The sequence below is a fragment of the Thermobia domestica genome, chromosome 13 (assembly GCF_964235325.1).
Source record: "Thermobia domestica chromosome 13, izTheDome1.hap1.1, whole genome shotgun sequence".
NCBI classification, from domain to species: Eukaryota; Metazoa; Arthropoda; class Insecta; order Zygentoma; family Lepismatidae; genus Thermobia; species Thermobia domestica.
The window spans coordinates 163,295,533-163,319,066 of NC_137466.1; the positions used below are offsets into that span (position 1 = coordinate 163,295,533).

At 36.5% G+C, this 23,534-nt stretch overlaps 1 protein-coding gene across 1 annotated transcript in view; it reads left to right on the forward strand.

Moving 5' to 3' along the window:
• The window catches only part of SNF4Agamma (SNF4/AMP-activated protein kinase gamma subunit), a 924,355-nt gene that overhangs the window by 56,297 nt on the left and 844,524 nt on the right, over positions 1-23,534 (forward strand). Inside the window, exon 2 of the mRNA XM_081736798.1 lies at positions 20,158-20,401. Within this exon, the coding sequence (XP_081592924.1) occupies positions 20,192-20,401 (210 nt within the window). The 5' untranslated portion in view covers positions 20,158-20,191. The remainder of the gene's footprint in view (positions 1-20,157; positions 20,402-23,534) is intronic.

Sequence of the window (23,534 nt, forward strand, 5' to 3'; positions counted from 1 at the left end):
GTGACTGTTATAGTACGGGTGTAGATAGGTTTTAATTGAATCGGTCATTGTTAAAAAGGGATAGGTATAATTTGGAATACAATGCACATATCCCCTTTTAACAATGATCAATTCAATTACTTTTTTTCATATCCATACGAAAAGTTAGTTTTTAATTGCCTATTTGCGCATATCCATGTGTCAACTTTTGGCTATTCCTATTTATTATGCACGTAATACATTTAAAATACAATTGTAAGACTACTCGTTAAATATAAGCATATAGATCTTTCTTTTTGCCCCTAGTGCTATATAAGTAGACTATTAATTTTATTTTAATTCAGAAATATTGATCAAGTTTTCTTTAGCAAATATCAAAATGTGAAATGTTTAGTGTGAAAAACTGTAAAGTCCAAGTGGATCCTATTTAGGGTAGCCAGAAAAGGGGCCCTGTCTTGCCTTAAGATGCTTATCAACATGTTTTCTAATATGGCTTAAGGATCTAAGGCGAAACAGGAAAAGGCGAAACAGGAAAAGGCGAAACAGGGAGGAATCATGTTGCGATACTACTACTTCTAGCGCTCATAGCGGAGAAACTATGTAACTTTCCAGCTACTCTCTTGTGCTACAAAATTTGATACGATTCTCATTCCAAGTTCAGCTGGTTGTTATTGAACGTAAGAGAAAACCGCAGAGAGAATCAAAATACATGCTGTATATTCACATATTTACTTTTGCTTAAAAATGATATATCTCTGCAGACGAATTCAAGGATCACATAGCGAATTCCATTGTCTAGCAGTGATTTTTTTTTTTAATACGTGATCAACTCAACACAATTTGACCAAAATAATGGATGTAGAGAATAAATTGGACAGCTGCCGTGAACATTTTTGCTTGTATGATAAATCTGACAGCATTGTGTATATATCTATATGATATTATAAATGCATACGAAAACAAAAGGCGGGCTTTGTTCACTTTCGCTGTTGAAAATCAGACCATTCACATCAGTTGGCTGTGCTCCAATGTAACACCCATAGAAAAAGCTTTGGTTCTTTGTGGAGACATAAATTATTTCTCTGAAAAGATTTTTTGACTCAAGTTCTGCACAGAAACGATGTAGCCAGGTCTTAAAGCTTTGTTTTTGCCAAATATTTCTTTAAAAAAAAAAAAAAAAAAAAAGGTTCATAAAATGAATATTTGCCTTGACATTTTTCTTGGCCTCAATAAGTTAGCTACACATGGTCTGTTCATAAAATGCCCATCTCCTGAGACAAGTGTGAGCTTAAGGTTGGAGAGATAATTTTAAGTACGAAAGTATTGTATTAAGAAATATAATACAAAAACATACTCCCTCTAAATGCTTTTAATAATAATAATTTTAAAAAAAACTGTCAAGAACTGTAATAATTTAAGATGTGCATAAGGGGTGCCGATCTCAGTGTGTTTTCGATATTTTTCGTCTGTAATTTGTTTTTATTTAAAGAAAAAGTGTTGTAACCGATGTAAAGAAATTATTGGATCTTAGCCAAACTTAGTGTGTAGGTAGACGTTGAGTTGCTAAGTACGCATATGATTTTTTTTCCCCCTGCAAACTCTTTGTTATCGAGTTATACGATGTAATCGAAATTGAGAAATTCTGTGAGTAAGCGAATCTAATATGTTTTGATATGCATTTCGAAGAATCAAACCTCTTAGGGCAGTTGCCTAACTTCCACTCTTGGTCTACATTATTGGCGACTATGGAGATAGAAAAAAAATTTAAAAATGAAATCTTTAAGTTTTACGTCCCACGATTATGTCGGGAGACGGTGACGATGAGAAATGAATGAAATGGCGGAATGAAGAAAGTGGGAGGAAACGGGAAAACCCCGAGAAAACCCACGCACACGGTGTTTGTGCACCACAAAGTTCACTTGGAGCAAGCTGGGATTGAACCAAGGACCCTATGCATCAGAGGTAAACGCTCTACCATTTTCGTTTTAAGGTTAAGTGATTCACCGAACGTGCCCCATTAACTTGCTTAACTATTTATTACTAGGTTTTTACCTCTTTTACTCGCTCAACTTGTTTTTCTATTAACCTAGAACGACAGGGACATAAACACAGAAACATCGAGGACAATTAAAATCACAAAGGCTCTCCCATCGGGAATCGAACCCGGTACCCCGTATACCACAAGCTCACGTGCTAGCCACTAGACCAGCAGAGCAGGCACTGCGGCCCCATATCATGGAGATAGAGTTTTATTTGCTTAGAACATATGTCATCCCCCCTCCTAAGAACCTTTGTTTTAGGAGAAAGTTTATGATGTTAAATCTTGCTCTGTAGGGTATGAATAAAAATAACATAATTTTTTATTTGTTCTTATTAGCGAATACTATGATTAAATTCATTATACCTAGGTATATGATAATAATTGCTGCATGTACAGGGTGTTTCAAAACAACACCGATAACGTTTGGGAAGGTGATTCCTGACATCAAGATAAGACAAAAAGTATAGATCAACCTGGGTGCACAAATTCTTCCTTTCGGAGTTGTAGGTTGCCGAAAATATTTAAAAAAATGAAATTTAAAGGTCCATAGCTCCAAAATTATGGAACCTACCGCAGTCAGGTGAAGACTTCATTTAGGAACTATGTGTGCTTACCCAAAAATCCATGTTTCAGAATCCTAAGGTACTCTCGCAACAATTTTATAGAGGGTGTTTGGTTACGTGCATATAATTTGGAGTACTCACCAACTACCTCTATAAAAATTGTTGTGGAAGTATCCCAGGATTCTGAAACATGGATATTTGGATAGGGTACATACTAGTTCCTAACTGAAGTCTTAACCCGACTACGGTCAGTCCCATAGTATTGGAGCTATAAACTTTTAAAGTTCATTTTTTTCATGTTTTCGACAGCCTATAATTCCGAAAGGAAGTATTTGTGCACCCATATTGGTCTATACTTTTTGTCTTATCTTGGTGTCAGGAATCACCTTCCAAACCTTGTCGGTGTTGTTTTGAAACACCCTGTATATAGCTGCATTGTTGTGCTAGTATCATTAAATAGTTGTACTGTACGTGTTTTGTTTGGATCGTTAAACTCTCCTTGAATACATTTCATTTGCACTTTATCATGAAATATGCATGAGCTTTTTTTAAAAAAAAAAAAATTGTGACACTGTGTTTAATTTATACAAACGATCTCAGTAGCACTTGCGGTTTCCCGAACGTAATTTGCTTCCGTAGAGAGGAGGGATTAATTATAGAAACTCTACTGGGGTATTCACGGACGGACAACTTTGACCGATTTATTGGAAGTGCATAACAGATTGGTTTGTTTGCGGGAAGTCTGAGCAGTCACATACTTACGCGATACACGATAAACTCTTTGACTGTCCGGCTTGGGGTTATTTGGTGTTCCTACTATCGCGCCTGGTTCAAAAATTAATAAATAAATAAATAAATAAATAAATAAATAAATAAATAAATAAATAAATAAATAAACAAATAAATAAATAAATAAATAATAATAGTAAATTTTGTAAGAAAATGGGGGGGCGCGGTGGCTCAGTGGTAGAGCGTTCACCTCTGGTGCTTGGGGTCCCGGGTTCGATCCCAGCCCCCGCCAAGTGAACTTTGTGGTGGACAAACACCGTGCTCATGGGTTTTCTCGGGGTACTCCCGTTTCCTCCCACTTTCTTCATTCCACCATTTCACTCATCTCTCATTATCACCGTCTCCTTTAGCCTAACCGGCATAAGCGTGGGACGTAAAACTTACAGATTTCATTTCATTTTTGTAACAAAATGAAGAATGATTTTTTTGAACAACCTACGTGACTTGTGTCGCTTTCATTTAAAAAAAAACTGTAAGGGGAAGCAGTCGTTTATCAAGGAGGACCACTTCCGGTTTTAACGTCACAAAGATTTCAGGCTTACTCACTATCTCTTATAGTATTTGCTGTATGGAGATTAACAATGAAACCACACGTGCTAACTGATTTCTATCACTTCTGGTTACAATAGAGCAGTGGTTCTCAACCTAACTCCTATAACGGCCCCCATTTTATCACATCCTCTTGACAGTGACCCCCCTTATAATTTCTGATTTGTAATATGCTTGTGTGGGATTTTTTTAATATAGCTACCTATTGCGGAGATCTCGCGATATCCATCTATTTCTATAATAGTAGTATCTATTTCTTGTATATGAGGCGTTGGTTTCTAAGTGGCGTAAGTCACTTTTGAGACATTTTGAGATATTGAGACTTTTATTAGAATCGATATAGAAAATTCGGACAAAAAGGACAAAGTTCTGCTGTGAATCCTTTGTGCTGTTAAGGTATGTTGCCAACCCGGAAAGTGCACACAGTGTCAGAATATATACACAGAGTTCTTGTTCCAGTGAAATAGCACATAATTCAGGGGTTGGAGTAAAAGTGATGCTGGTCATTTCTAGATATTAAGATAAATACAGGAAATTCTACAAGTTTTACAGACTTTTATCCCGATGTAACTTGACGTTTATCTGTGAAGACTCCTTATGTAAGTTCATAAGTTTGTAGAATTACCTGTATGTACTCTAATAAACACATCGGTATCTAAAATGACGAGTAATATTGACTTACGCAACTTTGCTATCCAACCCCTTGTGTAACAGAACAGTACGTTGACAAAAACAATGAACAGCAGTAAATCAACGTAAAAATAAGTCATAAAAACAAAGTGGCAACAGCATGTAAACAGAAACATGAATAAGGAAGGCATACTGGAACATTATGCATCAAAATTACTGTCACAGTAGACGTCATCATCATCATCTCCATACCGGTCATCGTCCTTTAAAGACAAAAAGTAATTATGAATAGGTAGTATAAATGGCAACTAGTCAATATGTCATTTAGCTTGCTGATGACTCCAATTTATCAAAGGGTATGTCAGGGTTAAGTGTTTCCCTATAGAATACTTTCTTGGGTTCACATCTACTGTGCTGCAACCATTGGGGTTTTAGCAAACATACAGAGCGATGCAACGCACCTTTCGTACGATTAGATGCTGACTTTTCCAAAGTTGCCGTTGAAACAAAGTCCCTTTGCGCAGGAGCGTACGCAGGGGGTGGGTCCTGGGGGTCCGGAGCCCCCCGAAATCCCGACTTTTTTTTGTAAATGTAGTCTACTTTAAGGGGCAATTTTAGAAACTTTGATATAATTTAGCCTCAAATTGTATTTGGACCCCCCAAAAAACGCTTTAGATCCCTCCCGAAATAAATTCCTGCGTACGTCCCTGCCTTTGCGTCATTCGAACCACTACAAACTTGTTCTTTTTGCGAGCGTTCTTAATGATCCGATACCAATTAGATCGTAAATGTTTTGTCCATTTGCCTTTAATTCTATGATGCCGAAGTCAGCATCATTCGGTAAATACGAGTGCCCAGACACCATAAAGATATGGCCTATAGATTCCACTAACAGTGATAGGTCTTACACAAGCCGTAGACATTAAAGAGCAAACTGAAAATTGCGGCTTTGGCCAGTATATGCATCACTATACGTTATGATGGGTTTATTGGTATTCGCCGTTTCACGTATATGTTTTGCAATACAACAGGATATTTCTTGTGACGCTCTGGAAGCTATGGTTTCATCCCTCATGTACATTGACACAGAATCATTAGCAAGTGGATGTATTCCAAGATTGTAGCAACACAGGTTGTGTTTGTAATGTGCAGTAGAACACGTTAGTTGTGGAAATGCCACAGCGAAAAGACAACTTTTTTTGTATGGCAAAGCGGCGTACGTCTGACTTACGCCACTTTGCCGTGCAGGGTCATAAAGAATTCGAATTTACGACGTTTTTTTGTGCTGCCATCTCTTGGCCTATACGCAACTTTGCCATCCAACAGTGTATCGTTTCAAGTTCACTAAAATGACTTAATTTCATTTTTTTTTTTAATGAGTTATGCCACTGCCTTATATAGTGGATACAGTAACTTCCCTAAAATCGAACGGATTAAAACAATATTTGGTCAGTTCATTCATATTACAAATATCGAATCCGATCCGTCATACTGTTTCAAAATGGAGGCAATTTGAAAATTTTTAAATTTCAAAACTCCTTAATTTTGGGTCATGTGATAAAGAAAAATGAAAAGATTTTGGTTCATATAATATGATTATCAGTGCGGATTTAGACGAAATCGATCAACTATCGACCAAATATTTACCATTCGACAAATACTCGAAAAGAAGTGGGAATACAATATCCTGATACATCAACTATTTATTGATTTTAGAAAGGGTTACGATTCGGTTAGGAAAAATTGTAAAACGTCCTTATAGAATTTGGAATACCGAAAAAGCTAATTAGATTAATTAAGGTATGTTTAAATGAATTCCAAAGTAAAGTCCGGGTAGGAAATTTTTTGTCCACGAGCTTTCACGTCGAGAATGGCCTGAAACAAGGAAATCAATTGTCGCCATTATTATTCAACTTTATCCTGGAATACGATATAAGGAAAATCAAAGATAGCAACCAGGGGCTAGAGTTGAATGGTGTTCACTGGGTTATGGCGTATGCTGATCTAAATTTAATACAGGATGATAGGAGAACAATAGAAAGAAATGCACAGCTCCTATTAAACGCTTCCAGTGACTTGGGTTTAGAAGTAAATGTAGAGAAAACTAAATACATGGAAGCATGAAATACATGAAAACTAAATTAAATAATACTTTGATAAAGTGGATAGTTTTAAATATCTAGGATCAACATGAACAGACGAAAATCATATTCACGAAGAAATTAAATGTTGATTAAAAGCAGAGAATTCGTATTACTATTCAGTTCAAAATCTCTTGTCATCGCGAATTCTGTAAAGGAATTTGAAGCTTAAAATATATAAAACGATAATCATATCTGTTGTTCTGTATGGTTGCGAAACATGGTCGCTTACTTCGAGGGAAGAACATAGACTGAAAGTATTTGAGAACAAAATTCTGAGGCGAATATTTGAACCCAAGATGAACGGGAATGGGGAATGGCGGAAACTTCATAACGAGGAACTATATAATTTATACGGTTTACCAAACATTGTTAGAGTTATCAAGTCTAGGAGGCTTAGGTGGGCAGGTCATGTAGCTAGGATGGAATAAAGTATGAACGCTTTCAAAGTCTTGACTGGAAGATCAAACGGAAAACGACCATTAGGAAGATTTAGACGCGTAGATGAGAAATAATGAAATGAAATGAAATCTTTGAGTTTTACGTCCCACGGTTATGGGAACTGGGGGGAACTGTCTCCACAATAATCCGATTTGAAATGTGTCTTATTGGAAGAAATGTGATTATTTGTGCCCGATTACCACCAAGGAAAGTGAGATAAAATTGATGTCCCCCCAGAATAAGCCTCAAATCTGCCTGCCTCCCAATGTTGAAGACTACTCTGCTCCCCTGATCCTCCACAGCATTGTTTCTCAACTTCATAAATATTTTGAACATAGTTTTTTTTTTTTTTTTTTTTTTAATATTGGAACGGTCTTACCGGTCCCCCCAATGTTGAAGACAGATTTGCGCCTCTGGGTGTACCGATACCATGTAGAGGAACCTATGCGAGGAAGAGAGGAAGTTCAGAAGTCAAACTCACGTCCACACATTCTCTAAGTCAGAAGCTAGAGAATTGTATAGAATATATTTTAAAACAACATTCAGTTAATCTTACCTCTTAACCGGTTACCCAAAGAATCAACATTTCAGCAACTACTGTATGTAAACTAAAAAGTATAACAAACGTAGACTGACCCTTAGCTCTTATTACTCTATCCTGTGTGTAAGAGTGCAGAAGTATCGTTTCTTTAAGCTAGACTTTTTCTCCCCTTTCTTATATGTGATTCAGTGTTTCGTTGTTGCCACGGGTTTTCTGACGAGTTTTATTGATTAGCTCGTTCCTAAGTTGTGCAACAGAAGATGACGTTGGTTGATTCAGTCCGGTCTTTCTTTGTTTGAGACTGTACTACAAGAGTCACCACATAGGACCAAGGGCGCCGATTTCTCTGTAAATTTTGGGGGGGGGGCATTCAGATGCAGAAGATATATATATATATATATATATATATATATATATATATATATATATATATATATATATATATATATTAATGAGGATTTTAAGACAAATTGCATTCAAATTATGCCAAATATTGTATATTCATAAATACAATAGGGGGCCCACATGAGCTTTGAGGAGGCCCGGGGCGCCCGGCCCCCCAGGATCGGCGCCCTTGCGTAGGACCTAGACTATTCAACCTTATAAGAAATAAATTATGTATGGAAATTAATAACTGTACTTTATAAAGCTTTATATACTAATATAAAATTGGTTGTGAATTTCTAATTGCCTTTTAATTTGTTTAAGGGAAGATTAGGTAGCTCTTGAACTTATTTGTTTATCATGTAACGATCATTATTCCGACCTGCATGAAGAAAATCGTTTCTGCTCATTCACAGAGAAGGAATAATCTTCCATCCAGGCTTTCTTCCAGAAAATTTTATTCGAAGGAGGGGGAAGAAGGAAAAGCAAAATCAAAATATAAGGGTCTGTTTACTAAAGCAGTGGTTCTCAAACTTTTTTGACAGGCGACACACTTTACTAAACGTTCAGGACGTCGCAACATATTTTTTGATATTTTTATTATAAATAATAATAAAATAATAATAATAATAATAATAATAATAATAATAATAATAATAATAATAATAATAATATAGCAGCGAACAATTAGTTTTCATAATGACTGTATATAGCACTGAGCGTTATTGCTACCGCTGGAGGTGTTGACTGGTACAGGCTGTCTCGATTTTAACTAATTATTATTAAATTCTTCATGATTTTTAAATTCTAAAATTTCGCGACACACCTTATGGGGCTGCGTGACACACCAGTGTGTCGCGACACATCGGTTGAGAACCAGTGATATGCCCTGCACAAGAGCGACATGTAATATTGCAATTTAATTTATTTTTGCTTTGAGAGAGGAAGGGCGTAGGCTAACTTCAGAGAGGGAGTGAACAGTATGCCTGGAAGAAATACTGCTTTCGTCAAGAAACATGCCAAAATAAATTTATAAAGTATTACATTAAAATTAACATGGCTTGATATGGAAAGAAACACACACACACACACACACACACACACACACACACACACACACACATATATATATATATATATATATATATATATATATATATATATATATATATGCGTTTTTCTAAGCGGTATCGCATTGCAGTTACTTGCTACAGAAATCATAGAAATTCGATTCAAACGAGAATCGGGTACCAAAATCTGATGGTGCAGCACTCGGTCGAAAAAGTTTAAAAGACTTTTTCAGAGCAGCCATCCTGAATGAGGTTTTCCTGATTCACACCAGGCAAATCCCGGGATGGTACCTAACATATAGGTCCCAGGCCGCTTCTTTCCTCCCCTTTCCTCGGATAGTGATCGCCGAGGGACGTCATCCCTCATACGTTTCGGGCTAACTTGGCCATAGATGCCAAAAGACCAGAAATCTAAATCCTAAATCCTAGCAAAATCTGATGAATCAATGATCATAATTTATTATCGAAGTGAACAATTTTTGTAACAAGAAAAGCAGTGTATCATTGTCTTCCCTTAATGAAAACGGTCCTCTTTCGATTTCTTATAAATTGAAGTTCACTGATAAATACTCCTTCAAAACTCCAACGTTTTCCTTTAGGTGCTTTGTAAGTCCTCAATTATACAAACCAATACGAACCCTACATCATATTACTGGTGACTAGCCGTAGAATTGATTTTAAAGAGACTATGTGCATTTTGATATTTTATTGCATGTGGAAATAAAGCGCTACAATGGGCTCTCGAGATGCAAGATTTCAGCTTACTTTGTGAAAACCAGAGCACTAGCTAAAGTACGGAGCTTTAGCAGTACCATATTTCCTACCATTCTATACTTTCATAGTTGTTTCAAGTGTTGGTAAAAGGTTCATAAAATGTGTTAACCCCAGTCATTTTTCAAAACAATAATGTTTTATAGACAAAATCTTTGAACTTTGAAAAAAAAAAATTATAATACTTTGTAACAAACACTGATGGATAATTTAAAATATTCAGGTGTTCACCAACAGTTATAAGTTTTACAAATTTTTCAATCCCATTTTTCCCAGAAGTATTATGTTGGAGTTAACACCTTTTATGCAGCAAACACAGATATGTGTCCTTCGCTTTTCAGCGAAAATCAAATTAAAGATGAAAATTAATATTTGCAATATTATTATACTGTTAATATTGTAATATTAATTTACCGGAAAATCTGTTTGTCTCTATCAGGAGTGAATTTGTAAATCTTTTTATGAAGGGATGGAGAAAGTATCAGTAAAAAAGTCATTAATAATCTCACTTATCCCCCCAGTGGCGGATCTAGCCCGGGCAGGGGCGTGCCGTGGAAAATCAGCGCCCGGGGCGATAATATACGACAGCGCCCCCATACATACAGTATATTCCAAGCAATTTTTCCTATCTTTTTTCCTTTCTTCTCCCGAATTTTTCGCCCCCTTACTTCGGCGCCCGGGGCCGTCGCCCCTCCCACGGCACGGCCCTGCTGATCCCGGGGCCAAGGGGCCCAGGCTCCCCATTTTCTGAGTGACAAAAATAATTGAAGCTTTATTTATATATTTTTGAAAGTTTTTAGTAAATTCAAGATATACTTATCATATCCGAGTTCTGACTGGCCCATACATTCCAAATCCGCCTCTGGTTATAGCAAGCGTTAATTCGAACTATGGGCTTTTCCAAAATCCACATATTCTCTATCCGTTTCGTTTGTCTGCTGCACTCTTTACTGTTCTTGTCAATTAAAAGTGGTCTTCATCCCGGCGAAATTAAAATACCGCTAATTTTACAGTAGAAACTGGATGCAGTTAGCTAAGGATAGAAATCAGTGGAGAGCTTTTGTGAACGCTGCATTGAACCTCCGGGTTCCATAGGCCATAGAGTTAGTTAGTTAGTTTTAGTTTTACAGTAATTATGTGATATCTTCAAATAGATAAAAGATAATTGAAATATGGAACAAGAGCGCCCTAGACAATATTATTTTGCGTGAGATACCGTTATCACAAGTCACCTAGTGGCTTTCCGTTTTCAGCTGTTTAGAAACGCGAAAATAAATGTCGATTTTCAAAATGGCTCGAAATCGAAAGCAGATAAGTGAGTCGTGATAACGGTTTCTCATGTAAAATATTTTAATATTGTCTAGGGCGCTCTTGTTCCACATTTCGATTATCTTTTATCTATTTGAAGATATCACATAATTACTGTAAAATTAGCGGTATTTAAATTTCGCCGGGATGAAGACTCTTAAGTTTCTTCTTTTTTCTTCAATTGAAAATATAGTACGCTTGTATTTGTGTACTTTTTCTTAGTTTAATTAACTTTAATAAAAAAAATAATAAAACAAATTAGAAGGTAAAAATGGAAGTATCTACTTAACCAGTCATCGTTGCAAATCTGCAGTCAGAAACAGTAAATGCGAAACTTGTTATGTAACATAATGGAGAAAATTTCTTGGAATTCAATCCAGACTCAGATTTCCTCGAATTAACTTTCCATATACTGTATATGCATTTATTAAAAAAAAAAAAAAAAAAAAAGTTTGCTTTCTTATCCTGAAGCTAAAACATTGAATTTTACTGCACTTTTTTTTCGTGCTTTTTTCTGTCTGGAAAACAACGCGCTCAGCATGAACCTTCGGTGTTCTGATTGGCTGCAAAGTCAAGCGCCAAAATCTAAACCAATAAAAGAAATTAATATGTGCTGCCATCTATACATCGTATTACCTTTTAAATGCATATAACATAATTTTGTTCTAGTCTTTGAAACAATTTAACTTGAGAAATTCGTTCCCTAAATACATTTTTAAAAAATACTAGAGAAATCTTAATTTTAGGAGGAAAAAACTTAAACAAGATTTTTAGAAAAACTAAAAATGGATCAAAAGATTGCGATCTTGGCCAATAATTAGTTTTTGGATCAGGGGTCACAAAATTTTTGAACTTCTCCTAAATCGAGTTTTCGTATTTTCTACGGAATAAGCACATCATATTCAGTTAAGTGATAGTTTGCGTTTGGCTACACTGTATGCAGTTCTCCAGATATAAGACCTACAAGAAATTTCTTGATTGAGATATATTGGATCTTTTGATCCAAAGAAAAGAAATGACCAGTGATAAGTACCGTTGCGTACCGACAGGGAAAAAAAAAAAGCAACTTTTGGCTCTCTGAGTAAAAGTTGGAACTTTTAATTCAAGTAGTTCCCCAATTTCCTCACGATTATCAACAAAAATTTTCTCCGCTAAGCAGGAATCAATCCGAGGGACACCAGAGTTAACCACGGACTATACAAGCGCGCCAAAAGAAATAATAATATAATTCTAAAATGTCTTTTACTCTCCTACATTTAAGTCATCTTAGGATATTAAAGGGATTTTAACATACAGAGATGAAACTAGTGAGAGAAAAAACTCGGAAATTGCTGTGTCTGCTCTGCTTGAGTCTGTATGAAATTAATCTATTAAAACGAAAGGAAGAAAGCGGAATAATGTCAGTTATATTTAGTTCTGTTGCCTAGTAGCAAAAGCTAATTTGAAAGCAGTTTTCGCTCCTTCTCTCTTTAAGAAGACCTTGACTGCGTGAGATTTGATATATTTCACAAGGTGATTGGAAAAGTTTGTAGGATAGGATCAATGTTTTCACTACACACACATATATACATAGACACTAATGGGAGAAAATGGAAGACGGCTAATTTTCTGTTTAAATTGTATAGAAAGGAAGAACAGAAAAGATAGAAGTTTGAATGATAGGATGTCATAATGGAGTTCTGTTTATCTCACTCTTTGTTTACAGAAGTCCAGCTCAATCTCTTTTTCACCGTTGAGTATGTATACACACACAGCATTATATATGATATATATATTCAACTGTGTACCCTATAACCTCTTTCTTGTTACACAATATACACATACTATTATCACAATATATAGAATATTGTGATTATATATATATATATATATATATATATATATATATATATATATATATATATATATATATATATATATATATATATATATATATATATATATATATATATACACATATATATATATATATATATATATATATATATATATATATATATATATATATATATATATATATATATATATATATGCGCATTTGTGTGTATGAAGTGCTGTGATTAAGTTGAAAGCACTAATACTTAAAACCAACATTTGTTATATTATACAGAGTAGACCAAAACTTAGTTTCCCTAAGGGAAACGGAATACAGGGTAGCCCAAAAGTAGATATACAGTACCGTACTGATCTGCTCATTGCATTTTATATCATTTCTTATTGTTATCCATCAGGTAGACTTCGTTTCTTTGTTATTTGTTCTTAATATGTTTTTACTTACATCTTAAGCTCCGAAGAGCCGAAGCAAATAAACCCATAAACTAAAATGTTATACTTGATCAATGCAGAGGTGTATACCTACTTTTGGACCACCTTGTATACTCGTAAAATTCATACACTGAGAAAAAACATATGTGGCGTGCGTAAAAACGTACGTAAGTTACATGTGTAATTCCTGTAGTTTTTAAACTTGACGTACAGCAAACGTATAACTGTACTTTCCATACAAGCGTTCGCAATAAACTTACTTTCCGTACGAACGAAAGAACTATATATAGGCGGTTAGGATCTTACACACACAGATGGATTATGTAACGTATAGCTGACCTATGTAACATACGTAGGCCTATACGTATTTAATATACGGAAGACACTTAGATGTCATAATCTTGCAACGGCATGATGTAACATCTAAGCGAGAAAAGTATGTAGGATATGGATACTGTATGCTCCGTACTAGTAAGCAAAAGGATTCCGTATATTTGTACAATATGCCGCTGTCCGGATAACGGATTTTTCAGTGTATCATAAAATGTTGATAAAGAGTTCCTTCGGACAAGCTATTAGTGCCAATTTGTGTAGCGAATACTGAATCGTGAGCATCTAGCAATATAGATTCCTTTACTCAACTATCATCATTTTGTTCCTCCCCAGGGGAAATCACTTTTTAGTTATTCTGTATGTTCTGTAAGGATGTTTCAGAAACAGGCGTGAAGCCGTTTTTAAACTAGAAGCACATTGAAATATTCTTATGATTTCGGATTGAAGTGATCTAGGGTCTTATCACAGGAATATTTGCCTGGTGTAACTCAAGAACCAGCATCAGTCAGGACGGGAGGCCGTGGATTTGAAGAATTTCGAGCCGAAGACTTGTGGTTGCGAAAGGTGGCGTTACCGCACGTTCGCGGATTCCTCGAGAAAAGTATGGGACTCTCAGGATTTGAAAATCTGTTTGAATCTTTCTTTGGATATCTGACAACGAAACACAAGTACCCAAACGGACCCCACAGAAGAATCGGTGTTTCCAGTTACAATCTATGATAAAATAGAAGAAACCATTAGTACCCTAGAACGACAAAATGCACGCATTGGAGGTAGCTACAGCACCTATCGCTCATTTCGCTATACACTGACCAGCCAAAACAATATGAACTCCTACCTAATATTTTATATGTGTACATTATGTCATATGTCTGTGTTTAGTTCACAGGGTAGGATCATTATTGCTTGGTATGGAAGCAATAAGGCCTTGGTAGGTAGTTGGAAGTATTGTGCATCACATCTACACACACACACACACACACACACACACACACACACACACACACACACACACACACACACACACACACACACACACACACACACACACACACACACACACACACACACACACACAAATCTGTTAATTCCTGAAAATTTCACGATTGGGCAATGAGCTCTTATCTGACATTCAATGGCATCCCAGAGGTGTTCAATTGGGTTAACGCTGGTTAAGTTTGAGAGCCATTGCAACAATTAAAATTCACCACTGTGCTTCTCAAACCACTGTAGCACAACGTTGCCTTGTGATAATTAGTATTGTCCTGCTAAAAGATGACATTTCCAACTGGAAATATAGTCCTCATGAATGGGTGTACATGATCAGCAATGATCTGCCGATAGCTAGAAGCCGCCATGGTGCTCTCTACACGCACTACTACCCATGGATAATCATGTGAAGATTTGCCCAATCATAATTGAGCCACCACCGGCCTGTCTTTGCTATACTCTGCACGTCTCGAGCACCTGGAAAGCGACGGATTTTGACGCAGCCATTGATGTGATGAAGGCAGTACTGCCATGTGCTGTTGCTCGGTGGTCCAATGACGATGGATACGTGCCCATTCAGGTCGTATAAGTGACGATGTAGTGGGGTTAATATATGTAAACGTGTGGGACGTCAACTTTGAAGGCTCATATCTAATACTGTGTGTTCAGATACATTTGTGCTTTGTCCATTGTTAATGTCTGCTGTTAATTGTGCTTCAATTTACCCCCTGTCTTGTTGTATCAACCTCAATTGTCAGTGGCGTCCAACGTTTTTAATGACAGGTGGCCGCCCTAGTTGTTGTGGTTTAGTGCTGGGTTTCACCGTCCTTTCCCCATCTGATAGTGTCCGATTAAGTCAAAGTGGATAGATAATTGGTGAAACTGTTACACGTTAATAATTTTTACAATAAACGTATTGTTTTACTCAGCGAACACCTTAAGAGCCTTCATCCCGGCGAAATTAAAATACCGCTAATTTTACAGTAATTATGTGATATCTTCAAATAGATAAAAGATAATCGAAGTTTGGAACCAGAGCGCCCTAGACAATATTATTTTACATGAGAAACCGTTATCGCGACTCACTTATCTGCTTTCGATTTCGAGCCATTTTGAAAATCGGCATTTATTTTCGCGTTTCTAAACAACTGAAAACGGAAAGCCACTAGGTGACTTGTGATAACGGTACCTTACGCAAAATAATATTGTCTAGGGCGCTCTTGTTCCATATTTCAATTATCTTTTATCTATTTGAAGATATCACATAATTACTGTAAAATTAGCGGTATTTTAATTTCGCCGGGATGAAGACTCTTAAATCAAATTTAAGTCTACATAAAGCAAAGCTTGGACAATTGAAAACATTATCATTGTGTTTGATGTGAATCACAATACTAAAACGGTGTTTAAGATCCAAGACTTGAGTGAACTAGTGTCACCCACGAGACTCGAGACATTTTTTCGTTTGGTTTCAATTCTCGTCTCGAAAACGAAACAAGCATCCTCATGTTTCTCGTCTCGTCTCGAATTTGGAAACGTGCTTGTCATTTTTGTGACGAGACGAAAAATGTCTCGTCTCTTGGACGACATTAGTGATGAGTAGGACAATATGATTTGTAAATAAGTATTCAAATATTTATTTAACAATGACACCTTTTGGTTTAATTCTGAAAAGCAAGTTTAATTGATTACGTGAACAGTACATAAGTCAAAAATGATCTATCTAAGGTTATGTAGAATGCAAATAATTTTCCTGTCCCTGAAATCAATTTCATGCTTTCCGGGTAGTAAGGGCGATCTCTAAATCGGGTCTTTTTTCATTATTTACCCAAAGTTGCAGTATTAATAACAGAAATTTCAACAAAAATATTAACAATATTGTTAGTCATGAAAACAATAATAATAGCTAATTAGTAAAGAAACATTTCATTGAATTTAACCTTATGAAGACAGTTTAAACTGCATTTCAGCTCCAAAACTCTTACTACTCGGAATGCTTGAATTTTTCTGATAACTATCAAACAATAAGCATACACCCCTGAAGATTAAAAATGCCATATCGCCCTTTATATCATAATATAAAAATAATCTGTACCTTCCAACTACACTCCATTGCATAGTTTAATTTCACAACATTAGCTATATTGTATATTTTATATATGACAAGAGCACATCCAGAAATGTTTATTCGGAGGGGTCCAAAATCTACGAAGTCCAGATAGGGTGGACCCCCGTTAGTATGCCCCTGCTGCCCACAAAACAAGTATACTACTTGAAATGAGTGACGAAGTTCTGGTGGGAGTATGCCCCTGGCTATGACAGTTTAGTTTTATAAAATACAGGGACAGTAACGACGGTAATGATCTTACATATCCTGTGGTGTGAGTGGGCTCAAAGTTTAAGGATCCTTCAAGTAATGGGACTCAATTTTTACACGGTTTGATTTTTAGCTCTGCGAAGGAGGAAATCGTTTCACCGTCAATGTCGTAGTCATGCAACCATGGGGATAGTTTTACAGGACTGGTTTCTCGCCACAAATTTTTTTATTAATATTTTATGTATATTTATTTATTTAGTTTACAGTAATGCCCGTTATAATTAACTTTTTTACGTTTGATATTTTACAATTTAAAAAAAAATCTTGAAAATGGAGAATTAGCGTACTTGAAATCTTTGCCAATTAGTACATGTTTATGAAATAGAATAGACTCGTATCCTCTTCCTTGTTTCAGAAGATTCTATCTGCGTTAGTAATATTACTGTTATTATAGTTTAACGTCCCATGATGTGGTCAGAGAGTAAGGGATGTTGATGGAAAATGAAATAGTGCAATAAAAAAGATGATGGTGATGATAATGATGGTGATGATGATGATGATTATGATAAATGAAATGGTGCAATGAAGAAAGTAGGAGGAAGCGGAGAACCCCGAGAAATCCACGCATGTGCTGTTTATCCAACACTAAACCTACTTGGCGCGAGCTGGAATTAAACTAGAGATTCCACATATCAAGTGATAATATTAAGCTTTTTTTTTTTTTTTTTTTTTTTTGTTTGTTTGTTTGTTTGATCGTGATTCGTGGTTCAGTTCGAAGTAGAAGCTAATTTTTGGTTTTTCTTTTTTCGGTTGAAGTTTAGAGCGCATTTGAGTGCCAGGGTTATACAAGACGTGAATCTGCAGCTTAACGTGGGATCCGAACGACATTAAGTTCCAGCCAGGAATTGAACTAGGGTCTCCTACGCCAAAGATGCATACGTTAAACATATAGCTAAGAGGGAACTCTGGGACACAGAGATGGAGTGGGTGAGTGGGTTATGGGTCAACAGGACGTGACCCACTGTGACCCACCACCCACCGTAATCCATCGATCCACTATGACCCACTCTGCTCAGTGCATTGTATACAGCATCTTCTGAATAGTGGTCAATCTGTCTACATTTTACTTTCAAAGCCTCCGTTTTTCTTCTGTTTTCTTTCTTTCTATTTATTTACCTGAGACGAGTATATCTAAGTAGAAAAAAGAACTCCAGGCACTTTTGGATATTGATATTTGTCATTGTAAAATGAAATGAAATCTTTGAGTTTTACGTCCCACGGTTATGCCGCTTAGGCTAAAGGAAACGGTGATTATGAGAAATGAGTGAAATGAAGAAAGTGGGAGGAAATGGGAGAACCCCGAGGAAACCCACGCACACGGTGTTTGTCCACCACAAAGTTCACTTGACGGGGGCTGGGATCGAACCCGGGATCCCAAGCACCAGAGGTGAACACACTACCATTGAGCCACAGCGACCAAATTTTCATTGTAATAATAGCAACAGGAATTACTTGGCTTTCGAGACACAGTCAAATTTTACATCCTTTTTTTTTTCACGTTGGTCTACTTTACCTTGATTTGAAACTTTCAAATTTCATTATATTTTCCACTGAAAAGTATCCGTAATTTAACAAGGAAATAATTACATGTGATGATAAATTCATCCTAATATGGGCCATGGCAAATACTTTACCATTTTATATCGTAAAGGTCAGATCCACCGGTATCGTAAATGAGCTATGCTTAAGCGATTGACCGTAGAAATTCAAACTCCAATTAGTAATAATTTCACACCCTTGTTTTATTACAATCGTAAACTCTTTAGTCAGTGAAGAGAAGGGCATAGATAATGGATCAGAATCTTCAATCTCTGATCCATTATGAAGATTCTGATTGATTATCTATGCCCTTCTCTATTACGCCTTAATATACGTAATAATAATAATAATGATAAACCATTATTATTATTATTATTATTATTATTATTATTATTATTATTATTATTATTATTATTATTATTATTATTGTTATTATTATTATTATTATTATAATTATTATTATTATTATTATTATTATTATTATTATTATTATTATTATTATTATTATTATTATTATTATTATTATTATTATTATTATTATGTTTGTATGTTTAAGTATAATTATTCACTATGGCATAGTTTTGCATTGCATTTTCTATACAATTTCGAAAAGATTGTCTAATAAGCACAATTTAACTGTTATTGAAAAAATGTTAATATGACACGATGTATTATGAATATTAAGAGAACAAAATCGGAAAGATACGTGTTGTTGAAACCAGTTCCTCGTAGTCATGTAGTAAATATGTTTGTCGAGAGATGGCAGTAGTTTACACTTGATATACGTGTCGTTGCTGTGAGCTTTCCCATTCAATTCCATCAAATATTCTTACTCTCCCTTGCTCCCAGCACTTTCTTTTTCTACTAATAGGATTACCAAAAGAACAAGACATTTACCAAATTTCATTCAACTAAAAACAGGACACTTAATTTCAAGTACTTGTATTAGAAGGAAAGTTACTGAGTTTTGATCTCCGGCCAATTCTAATATCGTTTGTCGATGTTCATCAGCCATACCATGGTCCCCGATTTAAAAAAAAAAAAAAAAAAAAACTTTGTATAACAACTATTTCCTTTGTTATGTCTCTACAATCAAGGAAATGAAATAATTCCTACTAATACTTTCCTAATGCTTTCAGATATTTATCCGTTTTCATGGAAAGGCAGATATTTCACAGAGATAAAGGGACTCCAGCCTCGTGGGATTTGGGTGTCAGAAAAAAAAATCATGACACTTTTGTATTCAAAACCAGATTTCTCCCCATCCACATTTCTTTTAAGGATGTTGCTACACTGTTAAATTAAGTCGCTCTGTCAAGAGCTTAGCATGTAGTACAGGAAATTCTAGGGTGGAATTTTGGAAGATTTTCAAACTAACTCTACTGAGTATGGTAATACAAGCACTTCAGAGTCAATCTAATTTTTCATCTTGTTTCCTTTTCGCAGATTGCTCATATTATTTTATTATCCTGCATGAGAGATGAAAGACGCCAACATGTCGCCGCGGCAGAGCCCAGACAGAGATTTGGCAGATGAAGCACGAATGCCAGAGTTCGGACCCATGTGTCGTCCAAAGTACAAATACGTGGATCCTTCAATTTGCGCCCCTATCCCCGAGGAAGAAAACAACATAGTTCCTCAAACACTGCCAAAGGTTAAAGCTTACAGAAGAAACATTTATGAAAGCAAGGTAAGAACTTTTACCACTTTATTTTTTGTATTTGGATTCGATTATACTGAAAACATCATATATGAAAATAGGTCTCTATACCACATCAAATGATTTGTCGCATAAACAGATTATTAATACAGTAAACCTCTTGTAACATCCATACTCCAGGTGTGCCTATTCCCCCACAAGCTTGGACGTAATTCTCAAATTTTAGCATTCTCCCCAAAAATTTACCAATTTCCCTCTTGAAATATATCTTTTATCCCCAAATTTGAATTCTTCAGCTTGATTGTATTATTATTTTCAATCAAAAATTACGTCTACCCAATACTTTCATAAGCGCACTCTGCGACCCGAAACCCTTCTCTGGAAACTCCTGCATAAAACGGACGAATTTTACGACCCGGTAAAAAAAAAAAAAAAAAAAAAAAAAAGTGTATTACTAGCAGAATATCCGTTCTTCGCACGGGAAGAATACACTTCATTTTGAACATAAAGGGCTGAATTTGGATTTAATCGGGATCGGAAGTGTCACTGTTCGTCTCAGCGATCCCGAAACCTATGGATTCGACACTAATGTCGGTCTCTCTCCAAGTTGCGGAGTTGAATTTGGATTTAAACGCCATCTGGTGTGTCACTGTTCATCTCACCAGGGATGATATCGAAACTGCACCTTGAATTAGGAGACATTCTATATATTTCCTGATAGGACTTCTCGAGCAAGTTCCAAAACAGGTGTTCGTTTCTTGCCCGGAAGTGACCCCGCCTTTGCAGGGGGCTAAAATATATGAACATTTTGACCTATATTTCTATAGCAGGTGTACGTAAAGTACGTTGCTACCCCTAAAAGTTGAAACCTATGCTAAAACGCCAAAACACCTGTTTCATCATTGTAAAAGCATAATTTAACGAAGTGAAAATATTTGCCCCAGAGTCTCTGCAGGGTCCCAGGTGGGGTCCAACTCAAAATTGACAATTGAAAAGAGGGGCAAGTAGCATGTCGTTTGAAAGTTAGTGTTAAAAGAAAAACGATAACAGAAGTCTCACAGCTCTAATCAAACTCTGTGCTAAATGGAGGAAGATTCAAAATTTGAAAACAGTCTGCAGCTAACAGTGCATGCCCACCACTGGAATTCCAAAACTGTGATACAGGTGTCAAAATTCTAAAACACGTGTTTCATTATTTAAAAAGTTCTATTTATCGAAATGATAATGTTTACCCCAGGGTCCCCGCAGGGTCCGAGGTAGGGTCTAACTCAAGATTGGCAATTGAAAAGAGGGGCATATCGTTTGAAAGCTATCCCGCTACAACTTACCGACAGCCCGTCTGGTAGAAGTGATCTAGAAACCTCTAGACCACGTGGCTGTTTTGCATTTAGATGTGTCGTTTTGATGTGAAGAACCACATAGTTCGACATTTGTTTCAAAGCTTTAGGTGTAAGAGGTGGTGATGAACCTTAAGATTCAGCATGTAGACGTAGTGTAAACACCCCACCAGTTTGCACAGGATTGGCGTAGAGACGAAAGATTGGTTCCATAGGCTGTCTGTTTTGAGAAACTTTGAAAGAAAATACTACTTAACCCATTTGAAAATGTGTAGTTTGACCGCTGCCCGCATATAGGGACTCCAGGACATACGTTTTCATTTCTATACATTGAACGTTTACAATGACGATTTTAGAAAGCCAGCAACCCTGCCTTATAGCCTGTGATTAGCTTGAATGAAAAGTTGTGTTAGTCAATTTGCAATAACGTTGACTTACATCTAGAAAATTGATTCTCTAGATTGCAAAGAAGGTTCAAAAGCTCATCAAGTTGATGGTGACAAACTCTGTTCTCCAGGACATTACAATGACCGTAGACGATTATGTTACGTTCGAAGATAATACTCAATTCCAGCCCTTGGACGTGACATCAAGTCAACAAGGAACTGCTTCGGGTACCGAAGGCGATCCTGATTACGACTACCTGGACCCAAATCCTTCTCAGGAAACCGCATTTTGGAGATTATGGAGTGAAGCGAAATTGAGGGATACTGTAGCAGCTTATAACAACGCGTCCAGTGGTCGCAAACTCAAGGATGCGAAACGTGTAGCAAGAGTTGACATCTGTACAAGTGACATCATTCGGATGAAACTATTCCTGGACAAGGCATCCAAGCGGACCAAGCTAGCAGAACTCCGAGAATCTGTCAAACCATGGTACAAAAATCAACGCGCTGCTCCGAATTTTTTTCAGGATCACTGAAGAAGACATTGCCGTGGAAGCCTTAGAAAAATCGCGGAAGCTAGGGGTTACTGGTTTCAAGGCATCCCGATTCTGGATCCGCCGACTATTGACAGAAATGAACTGGGGTTCCAGAAAAATCACAAAAGTCATGACAATGGCAGCCAGAACAAAAGCACTGGAACGATCAAACGAATTCGACAGCTAAATTCAACAAATCAGGCGAGAGATTGAATAGGATAACTACAACCTTGATCAAATTGTGAATCTTGATCAAAGTGGATTCAATTATGAATTACTAACACCACGAACTCTAACTCAACGTGGAGTAAAAAATGTCGAAACTCAAGTAAGATGCGAATCAAAAGTGACACATTCTTAACAGTCCAGGAAGAAATTTCGGCATCAGGAAAGCTCGTGGGCCCGACTGTCATTGTGCTCCGCGAACCATCCGGGAAATGTGGATCAAGGGTCCAATGTAAAATCCCTCAGATCCCTGGAGTCATGATCAGAGCAAACAAGTCAGGAATGATGACAAAGGCAATATTCAAGGAATACCTGCCACATATTGTTCGAGACGTTGGAACTCCTTGTCTTTTGTTGAAGGACGACGCAGCCATCATGAGGGATCCGGACATGTATCAAGAGTGTCCTGACTTACATCCAGGAACAATCATTCCAGGATGTACTTCCTATGGACAGCCATTCGATATGGGATATATTCTTTACAGAAAAATGATGGTGAAGCGTGCCCACAAGCATGTTCGGAATGAAGAACTTGGAGACAAGCTAGACATGACAAATCGGTATTCCAGTGCTCACTTGATTGCGGTAACACGAAATGAGTTGGAATCACCCAGATTACAAGATATGATCAAGTACGCTTTCGGCAAATGTGGATACATCGACTTTCCTGTTGATTTTA